Consider the following 11,874-nt stretch of genomic DNA (forward strand, 5'->3'; position numbering starts at 1 on the left):
TTTATGTCACAATATGAATCTCTCGAGAGAGTACACACATGATACAGAATATGAATTAACTAAAATCTTACAAACTGAAAACTGAGAAGAATTAAATTTTTATTTTTAACCACAACTCTAGGGGTCGTGGTGGAACGATCCGTAACAATAATATAATTGTATTTGCACTAAAATAGACATGTGTGTAGTGTACCACTTAACACCACACACTTGAGTATTTAGAAACATGGATTTCCTTAAATTGTCCTATGATAAACATAATGAGGTCACAAGGTCACATTAACACACATATTGATTGTTTAGCTATCACGTGGTTGTACAACATGTGATGAAACGAATTTCAATACATGTACGTAAGCGTCGACATTATGTCTACTATCAATAAAATCCTTAATATCATTGGAATAATATAACTTTTTCTAACTTTTTGAAAGTTTGTGTGAAATAGTGAGATTCCATGAGTTTAAATGTTTTCTAAAATGTGTGACATATAATCACGCGACAAAAATATTTTTTGAGCAGACAAAAAATGAATAATGGAGAATGCGACAGTTGATACAACGTGGATTCCGACGTCCAATCCTATAGTACATATAAATCTCTTATCGGCATTTGCGGTGGATATTTCTTTGACCATCATTGCTTGCACATTGTCATTTTTAGGATCCATATTTATTTTTACGTCTTACTGCGTTATTGACAGTTTACGGCCTGAAAATGAAACGAGACGGCTGCTAATATATTTAACTGTTTCGGATTTATTCGTTGCCATCGGAAACTTCATTGGAACTATACGTGTTATTGCTATTTACGGCAGTAAACCTATTTATAGTAATTCTGCTCAGTTGTATGCGTTTTCTGGCGAAGAACTGTCGAGTGATAGTGTTTGTGTTGTTCAGAGTTTCATACGAACAATAGGATCTATGTGGTCATTTTGTTGGAACACAGCAATAGCCATACATCTATGTTTTGCCTTGGTTTATTGTAGACATGGCACATGGTCGAGGAAGGTGAAAATATTCTGTCATTCCGTGTGTTGGCTTCTTCCTCGTAAGTATATATTTATCGCCTTTTTAGTCTCGGGGCTGCGTGCTTGAACTGAATGCGGGAGGTCATTGGTACGATCCACAAAGGAGTATAATGAAAGACTTATTGGCTCGGAGTCAGAATAATGTGTCCCGATAGGTTCACATGTCGACATGTAGGATTTTCCAATGTTAGCTAGCATTTTAAGACCGTTCTCAGCGTGATGTTCTAGTACAACGCATTATTCTTTCTGCTATGCATTACGTTTTAACCATTAATATAACTAAGTGTTAAGCAATACTATTACATAATCAACAACACCTGTCATTGTTCAATGATTTAAATAAGATCGATGTGGTATCATTGTCAAATGACAGGTATGTGAACTTTTAAAGGTTATTTTTGTAATATAACATACCCACATTTTCTACTCTTGACGACGTAATAAAAAGTGTTAGTTGTGTACTTACTAAATAAAAGAAAGACTTATTTCCTGCGCTCGAAGCGCTACTTTGGATATACCTATATCGTAATTTCTACTTCTTACTTTTTTATGAAGCGTTTCTTTACCATGTTTACTAACTTTGATATTCTGAAGAAATTCTGCGACACATTTATTAACATCGACATTGCTTTGGATTGTCAAATATTACTTTGTTTATTTTTAGAAAAATTCTATAGTTTGAGGAACTTGGTTGGGGTCTTATTACACCCATATAACTAACGAATCACATTGCAACATTCCTGTTTCATTAAAAATAAAGAAATGATTGGTTGATAGATGTTTTTAGCTTATCTTCTAGTGACAAGTTTTCATGCATTATTAGGGTGAGAAAACAATTAAATATAAATCTGACAAGTTACTTTTAGATCTTTTTTTTCATAATGTTACATTTTGTGTTAAAGAAGGAAGAAAGATACCAGAAGGACAGTCAAACTCATAGATTGAAAATAAACTGACAACGTTATGGTTTAAAATTAAAAAAAAGATGACAAACAGACAAATAATAGTACAGACGACACAACATAGTAAGCAAATCCTGATCTACATGTGGTACCCGTCGTGTTGCTTATGTTATTACAAATCCGGTAGATAGTCTAGTATGTCACGCTCGGGAAAAGGTTATTTCATTACGGTCAACCAACTCGTGATGTCGTTCGTAAAATTTACGAAAGGATGATTTTAACCTTACTATTTGGATCTCTTGGTTTAATAGCTTTAATGAACAGCAATCCTCTATCAAGGAAATCATGATTGGAAATGCAAACCCGGGAATATCGTATCAATTGGGAGATATATACTCCGAATGCAGACGCTGCTAGAATGTTGCTACATATAAATGGAAAGTTTACAATTGGGAAGCTGAAATCATCTTTTTTGTCGTAAAGTTTTGTTTGTAATCGACCCTCATTGTCAATTTCTATATGTAAGTCAAGATATGAATCAGACTTAACTGTATCTATAGTATCCTTTATCTCTAGTTCGATTGGAAAGATTCGTTCAACATAGTCACCAAATGTTGTATTATTTAGTGAGAGAATATCATCTATATAGCGGAACGTACAGTTAAAGGATATTGCTAACTTCTTATCTTTCTTCCTAAGAAGTTCCTGTATGAAGTCAGGCAAGAAGATGGGCACAATTGGTTCCCATTGGAATTCCGACAGTCTGTTGAAAAACACGTCCTCCAAACGTAACAAATATGTTGTCAATCAAGAAATCAAGCATCTTGAAAATGTCAGTATCAGAGATTTTTTTGTTTGAATCAGAATGATTCTTTACAAAGTATGATTTATCCCTCCCCAAGACAAAACACTTGTATCTACGTTCGCAATTCTTTTTAATGAAACAAAGTAATACCAACTCTTACAATTTGCCTTTTAGTTTGAAATGAGGAATACTTTGTGGTGTAAATTGCAAGATAAAAAATAATATTTTCTCGTCCTGAAATCATTAATTTGGATATAAACATTTTTGGAACTCCTTTCTATCTGTCCTTTTCTTGAATTTATTTTTTTCCATTCACCAAAAAAGTTATTTTGCTTTTCAAATGCTAGTTTCCATATCATAAAGACGATGTTCCGAAGTAAATACATTTTCGTGATACCTTTATAATAGGACAATGACCCCGTCTGACATAAGATATATCAAATATAGGTCACCGTTCGGCATTCAACAATGAGAAAGACCTATATAGTCATAGTCAGCTATAAAAATAAAACGAAATAAAGAGAATATAATGCAATTCAAACGAGATAATCATGACTTTACCTTGGTTTTTTTTAATGAAATGAATGTACATGTATGCAAAAATATGAATACCAAGTACAAGTAAACTAACATTAATTTTTCCGAATTTATTTATATCCTCTATCAAGCATTAGTCTTTTTTTTTACTTGTAGTTTCCATAGCAATAGCGGCAGCCAGATATAACGTTTTAGGTGAAGGCTTCACTGAAGTAACTGGTACCTGGTGTTGGATTAAGTCATCTTTGTCAAAGAGCGATCAGATAACGTGGATGATTATTTCTGGTATAGGATGGGAGTTAGTTTCGTATTTTGTGACATGTATAATATTTATATACCTGAAAGGATACATGTGGCGTCAGGTATGCATAAAATACAATTAATTTATTGACAGCTCCAGGGGTTGTTCCTGGTTTTTTTTCTAATAATGTGAGCATTTCATGGTGGTTGCAACCTCCCTTTCAAAATGACTGTATCCCCGCTCCAAATTCGCTGTCAACCTATTTTAAATAATTTATTATCAAACTTTTATTTGGGGGGATAAGTGTACCTGTTAATAATTGTGTCATTACACTGTCTCGAGATTGATACCAGATAGACAAAGGATAAAGGCTATGCTCAAAATCTTATCTGATCGCAAAAACCATCGTAAGCCATTATGTGACCGTCGGTTAGGTTTCTCATTTTTACAGGCTCCAGCACAAACTTTGTGAGCATTGGCAAAATCGTTGGCATGTCAAAAGATTGCCGAAAGGCTTAACGGAGATTAAATATTAGCGTTGAATTCATGTGTTCATTTTGCCCTTTGTGATGCCGACGTTTGTCCTCCAATGTCTATTTTACTTTTCGAAAGGCCATCGTGTGTTTGGCTATGGTAACATCAAGTGTCCTTCTGTTGACATCATACTTATGTTAGCTATTAACCAGGTTAAGAGCCATCCTTGTGGTGATACAAAATTTCATATTCATCGGGGTATCTGGTGTCAATTTCAGACTGTGTGACGACTGTTAAATTATTTCTTTTAAATTCAGTGTCCAATTTACATTACTAATTAATTGAATCATATACATGCGAATTTTTCAAACTTTTTAAACAAAAACAAACGAACAAAATGTTAAACAATTAAAAATGTCGGATGCAACACCTACATAAACTCATCATAGATACCAGGACTAAATTTTGTATAAACGCCAGACGCGCGTTTCGTCTACAAAAGACTCATCAGTGACGCTCGAATCCACAAAAGTTAAAAAGGCCAAATAAAGTACAAGTTGAAGAGCATTGAGGACCAAAATTCCTAAAAGTTTTGCCAAAAGTGGGCACTAAATATTTACCGAAATGACCAAATTGTCACGAAATGTGCTGATTATGAACCTGCCATTCAAATGTTTTTGTGTGATAAATCAGCCCATTGCATTCCTTAGTTCAATAGGTTTGTCGATTTTTTTCTGAATATATAAAAAAATGCTTCAACACGGAACGGTAGTGAAGTTCACTTGCGCGACTGTATAATGACTATGAAATTACCATGATTTCATTGTTACTTACAACATTGTACAAACTAGTCTGTTATATTTCAATGTAATTTAATCAAAATAGGGCTTGGCATAATCGCTGTTGTCGCTTAAAACACCAATGATTATGTTCTGATTCTAGCTGGAATCAAATCCGTTTAGAGACCTTTATCGTCCCCCTCCCAAAAAAAACCCCAACATTTGAGTGAATACTTTATCTTTCTTAAAAACAAAAGTATATCTTTTTTTTTAAATAAAACTACTTTTAACTTTATGTTTTAGAAAAAAAGATTCAATCAACGCCGATTTAACGACGTATCTCTTCGACTGAGAGCTGAAGATGAAAACTACCTTTACTTGTGGTTGATTGGATATCTTCTCAGGATATGGGGGACAGTGCGCTTCTTTTTATTTGTGTCAGGAAATTCTTCAAACGATAAACCTTACGCTGGCATAGATTTTGCGCTATTGCATCTAGAAAGTTTTGGCGACAGTTCGAAGCCATTTTTTACGTTTCTTTTATTTTGCATTGCTGATAAAAGAACTCGACAACTGCTGCGAAACAAAATATGCTGTAGAAGACGTGCTTATGAAGAAATTTTACAAAGTATCAATGCGGAGCCAAATTATGATAACAGTGTAAATGAACCCTTATAGATATAATGTGTTAAATTATACGAAACTGGTACACTTATAGTTCACCATCATAATTAGATTCCCAATCGGTTTTAAATGATATTTCGAGGATTAAGTTAAGGTGCTTGGTCATATTGTAGTTCACGAAAACTGACATGCACTCAGTATGATTTAGCTCTGATTACATGAATCAATGTGTTTAGTCTATGTCAGAGAATGACAATACAATTTTTTTATGATTAAGTAAAAGCGTTAGCTATGGTTTGGGTTTATATTATTGACTAGAATTTAAACTCAATGTTTTATAAATAGATTCTAGGTACTGTCTTCATTTATTTTTATTTTGATAACGTGTTATATGGTTCATTTTTTTAAATAATTAACATTAACTGCTTATTCCATTTTGATAATATCCTTTTGGCGTGGCACTGTACTTATGTATCCCGCTTTTGTTGTTGTGTTGTTATCACTTTGTGTATTCTTGTCTCCCTTATTTCTATATGTGCTTTGTCAAATGCCATTTTGTTTTTCTATGTTGATATAATTATTTGTTTATATAGATGAAGATTATAGGTTGCAATTCTGTAAATATAGACAATACAATTTCCAATAGGATCTCCCTTTACGGCTAAAATTGTGACACTTTTCCTATGATGTTTCGTGAAAAATTAAATCCCAAAACGGAAAGTTTATATGCACTACTATTTTATTCAAAGGTCAAAATAGGGCTGCGGCATATTTTCAACATGTATATGCCCTAAACTTCGAAGAATTTAAACTTATACTGAAATTTTATACCACCCTTACCTCTATTTTTGGACTTCCTTAGAATTAAAATTTAGGTGCTACCATGTTTTTCTATACATTCCCAAGTGATGTCTTTATGAGATGAAACACAGATATCATATATAGGCACCAGTACGTTAACAAATTAACATATCTATGAATATAATAAATCTCCCCAAAAGAGCCGTCGTTTGAGAAACAGCTGTATTTACAAAGAGCAACATATAACACAATGTGTACTGCTATATCCCTTTTTTATATTTAACCTATAATGTCGGTTTGTTTTTCACGCATAAACGCCAATGTACTTGAATTTTACCTGTTTTGATTTCATCGTTGTTATCCAAACTTCAGCTTTTGGTCAGCTTCAATTTAATATATGAGTCGATCTTGATTTCATAATTATAGCAAATTATTGTATTTTTATAATTGTAAACTTATAACTACAATGAACTATGAATTTTATTAATTGCAATATTGTACGTGAAACGAAAGTAGAAAATATCACTCATTTATTTTTATCATGATCTGAATATCTTACATTTGAGCAACAAAAGCTTTGATAATGTTGACTGTGATAAATTGAAATGAGTGCATGATGAAGTTTACATTTTTAATTTAATTGGCTCTTTCAAAGTTGTAAATGTTAGTTTTGTCAATTGTATAGTGTCTTTAGAGGAATATTGTATGTTCAGAAGGAGGGAATTTACCGAGATTAAATAAAAAGTAAGTAAATATTGATGTTTTCAGATTATTCATTTAAACTTGGTCAAGAAGATGACAATATAGATATCTGATTCTTGATTTTCCAAATACCGAATAGAGGCTGAATATCAATATGAGGCTAACCTCATACAAGAACTTCTAAGGAAGACAAATGAGAAGTAAGCAATATCTTTTAACTTTACTCTCCGCTAAATAAATGATGTTCCCTCACTAAATAAATAAAAATTTGGTGACTATGTTGAACGCATCTATCCCATCGAACTAGAGATAAAGGATACTACAGAAACAGTTAAAGGTCCGTTGAAAATAAAACTTTACGACAAAAAAAAATGATTTCAGCTCCGCAATTGTGAACTTTCCATTTCTATATAGCAACACTCTAGCAGCGCTTGCATACGGCATATATATCTCCCAATTGATACAATATCCCCAGGCTAGTATTTCCGATCATGATTTCCTTGGAAGAGGACCAGTTGAAGCACTCCTTCGGCTTCTGAATTTTCTCACTGTGTTGAAGACCCATTTGTAGCCTTTTGCTGCTTTCTGTTCTTTGGTTGGATTTTTATTTACACCCTTCCCCATTTCCGTTCTCAATTTTAAGGTGGTATATTTCTAGTGTTAATGTGACAACTCTCCAACATTCACAGATTTAGCGTATTTCACCAATCACCTGAAACCCATACAGTATAGTCAGTTACGAAAAGCTCCATTTGACAAAATGTAAAACAATTCAATCGATAAATAAAGCAAACAGTAGTATACCGCTGTTCGAAACTCATAAATCGATTGAGAAAAAAACAGATCCGGGCTTCAAACCAAAACTTAGGGAAACGCATCAAATATAAGAGGAGAACAACGACACAACAGAAACACAACATTGAAATGTAACATACACAGAAACGAACTATAATGTAACAATGGCCATTTTCCTTACTTGGTACAGGACATTTTTAGAAGAAACAAATGGGGGGTTGAACCTGGTTGTCTGGCATGCCAAACCTCCTGCTTTAATGGTAATGCTAAATATAACATTGAAATGACAACATAACATGACAGGACTACAATAGAACTAAACAGGAGAACATAAAGGACAGAGAAACACACAAATAATAGCTAACAAAAGGCAACAGGTTTAAAATTTAATACGCCAGACGTGCGTTTCGTCCACACAAGACTAAACAGTGACGCTCAGATGAAAAAAGTTTGAAAGCCGAAACAAGTACAAAGTTGAACAGCACTGAGGACCAAACGTTCAAAAAAGCTGTGCCCAATACGGCTAGGGTTTTCTGCCTGCGATATAAAGAACATCATTATTATTTAGAATAATTTAGAATCAAATTCATAACAGTGTGGTCGACGGAAACACGTTTGTTACAAATGTAGTAATTATACTGAAAAATTTATCTATAACTTGTTTGTCGTTGGCGATGATTTTATGCTCACTCAATCTTTCGGAGGCCTTCAAGTGGGGATTTAAATAATCACTTGTTACACATTTAAATACATAAAATGAAACTAGTTTTAGATAATTTTCATACCATCACTTACAACAGTTTCACTTTTAAGAATAATAATGGTCAGAGCTGATATCAATAAATGATAAAAATTAAACAAAAATGTATTCATTGTAAAAAAAACACCAACACTTTTAAGTTAATGGGGACCCGCGTTATTTCACAAACTATCTTATTGATTAAGAGAACAAAAACTTTTACGTTGTGATCATTTAAGGGAGCTACCATTTGATTTTTATGGGGGGGGGGGGGGGGGGGGGGGCTAGGATGAAAAATTGTGTCCTGCCTTTTTTTTATTTGTAATCTCTGTCCTGCCTTTTTTTTCAGTGTATTCGGTCCTGCCTTTTTTTTTCTTAGCTTATCCTGACTTTTTTACAACAACTGTCATCCTGCCTTTTTTTTTTTGCCAAGTTACTCATCCTGCCTTTTTTTTTTTGCCAAGTTACTCATCCTGCCTTTTTTTTACTCAAAATCCAGTTCTGCCTTTTTTTCAAATTTCATCCTAGCCCCCCACCCCCCCCCCCCCCTCCCCCCATAACAATCAAATGGTAGCTCCCTAAGAGTGGTCTACTATTTATTCAATGCTAACCATGTGGGATTGTTTGTGAAAAGTTCCGGATAACAAAAAAAATCTTTTTTTTTCGTGTGTATCATTGACGTATAAGACAACTTGACTCCCCTTTATTCAAATAAAAAAAAAAAACATGACATTCATGACACAAAATAACTAAATTAAACTTACAGCAGAAGAAAGATAATGAACATCGCTTTTATAGTCTACTAAATATCGAAGTCACAAAGTGGTCTTTTTAAAAATGATGTAAATTTGTTAAGGAAACAACAAACAAAATAGTTCGAATATTTATATTGGAAAAAGTAACGGTGTGTAAATTTTAACAATTATCTTAATTCGATTGAAAATCAAACTGTTGAATTTCTCCGCTGCAAGCACTTTTAATTTTGGTCGCATTTTTAAAATCAATAAATCTTGTATTCTTTTTGGAAGTTGCACTGTGAAGTTTATACTCTTGTATTTTTTAATGTCACACAAATCCAACACAGACAAAAAAATGGTAGGTTTAAGAAATAATTGATGCAAACTATACTTTATTGTAGTTTTAACATGGGTAGGCATTATATTCGTGATAATTTTTGCCCGAGCAATATAGAAAACTATTATAAAAAGTGTACTAGTTCAGTGAAAATGTACGTCATACTTAACTCCTAAACAAATAAATGAACAAAAATTAATAAACATACAAGACTGCCAAAGGCCAGAGGCTCCTTACTTGGGACAGGAGCAAAAAATGCGTCCTGTATGATTTTGTAAAAAAAATGCATCTTTTTAAAACTATATAGGTCCCCGTATGGCCTTCAACCATTAGCAAAATGCACACTTTATAGAATGAAAGCTTCAAGAGGTCTTGGCATGTAAAAACAAACACGAAAGTTGAGCGAGAGAAAAAAATTAGGGATACCGAATGAAAATTTGGAAAATGGTCCGCAATATTACTTTAGTCAACTCACTAAGTTGAAATTAAAGACCTGGCGAATTTTAGCCTTTTCCAATGAGGGGGGGGGCAAGGGGTTCCAATAACAGCAAAACAGTAAATTGATTTAGCTTAAAACAGATAACAAGGAATTGAAAAGGGACAATAACAGTAAATAAAATCTTAAAATCAGTCCGGTCCAGGACCAATACAGTAGATTTTATTATATAACTGGTTGTATGGACCTATCTAGGCCTTAACAGAGGCATATATATTCCTTTTAGTTATTATCCTCATCAGGTATCCTTGGTCATATGTTTTCCTTTTAGTTATTTTAATAATTGATTTGAATTAAATATACATGTACGCATGGGAGTAAAAGGAACATTATCCCCATTTATATGTTAAATTCAAATTTGAACAATTCTTAATATCGTAAAAAAGTAAAACATATGGCTAGGATGAGGATAGGCCTAGGTCCATACGACCATATACGACCTTAACAGGAACACCTTTTATAAATATTGTGTACAAGTTTTTATTTTATACAAATTATGATTTGTACCCCAAAAAAATGTATAAATTATAATTTGTATGTTTACTTTGTACAATTGTAATTTGTAAAAATGCAAATTGTAATTTGTACAAAATATCCATATACTAAATTACTACTTGTACAATTCTACTTAAATTCACTTAAAACTGAACAAAATCACTAGTTTCTGTTTTTGTTTAAGGAATATTTAAAAATCAAGGGCATTTGATAGATACTTTTTTGTGGTTTTCTTTTTTTTTTATTTTTCAAGAAAATGAAGCCAATGTCACCTTATATTACTTTGAACATTTTTTTTCTTAAAAGCGATTAATCTCGTATGGATTTTGTCATAGAATTGCTGCACACTATAGAATTTTTATTTAATGACCACATGATAAACCTTAGTTATAAAAAAACAAAAATTACCAGAGGAAATGTAATTGATACATGCATACAGTTAATTATGATAATATAACAGAAAGTGACTATTCTGATAGCATAATAGAAATTGGCCCGAGTGACAATTTGGATGACACCAAATGAAACAACAATCATGCATATTATGTGAAATGATTGAATATGGAGAATGTGGGTACCGCATTGGATAGGCTGTTGGATTCTTAAATGGATATTTTGTGGAGAAATTAAATTGAAACTGTTAAAGACATGTCTTTATTTGCAGAAGCAGTTTCTGAGCTTCAACTTTCACTAAGTGAAGCTTTTAACAAAACTATAGTCAGGGTTCTCTTTCATGTAAATACAAGGAGGGGGAGTAGCACTTCTAAATGTGAATGCTAAAAAGATGTTGTGTAATTACCAAAAGCAATATTTCACTCACATACTCAAACAAATGATAAATAACAATTTTTGTATTTTGTAAATAAGTATAAAAGGAGACCCTCCCCTAACCTTGGACAGTGGTGTAACAGTACAACATAATGTTTATTATGTGCTCATTGAATTATAATTTTATACGGTGTACCAATGCTTTGTTATAACAAAATCCATACGATAAGTTATTGTAAAAGTTATAAGTAAATTTTAGTCAAATTTTGTACAAATTGTTATTTTTACAAATTATAATTTGTGCAAAAAATGTGTAAAAGTCAAAAAACAATATATACAAATGTAGTTTGTAAGAAAAATGTGTACAAAGTCAAAATACAAACTATAATTTGTACAAAATTATACATCTAAAAACATGTTCACAGACAATGGAATTCATTACAAGAATAATAATAATGTAGACTGAAATGGTCCTAGACCCGACTGTTTTTAACATGTTCATGTGATGTATGTTACTGGAATCCTTCTACAAATACATGACCTCCATATCACCAGTGGAAAGACCCCAATAGATATAAGATGTGATATGAGAGCCAAAGAGACAACTCTTCA

General features: G+C 32.6%; 1 protein-coding gene across 1 annotated transcript; it reads left to right on the top strand.

Moving 5' to 3' along the window:
• The first annotated feature begins 286 nt into the window (after nucleotides 1-286).
• On the top strand, nucleotides 287-6,949 carry LOC139501626 (G-protein coupled receptor 157-like). The gene is made up of 3 exons (XM_071290755.1): nucleotides 287-1,050; nucleotides 3,431-3,636; nucleotides 5,072-6,949. The coding sequence occupies exons 1-3, from the start codon at nucleotides 537-539 to the stop codon at nucleotides 5,444-5,446; spliced, it is 1,095 nt and encodes a 364-aa protein (XP_071146856.1). The 5' UTR covers nucleotides 287-536; the 3' UTR covers nucleotides 5,447-6,949.
• The last annotated feature ends 4,925 nt before the right edge of the window (nucleotides 6,950-11,874 follow it).

Source organism: Mytilus edulis, chromosome 13, assembly GCF_963676685.1.
Source record: "Mytilus edulis chromosome 13, xbMytEdul2.2, whole genome shotgun sequence".
NCBI lineage: Eukaryota > Metazoa > Mollusca > Bivalvia > Mytilida > Mytilidae > Mytilus > Mytilus edulis.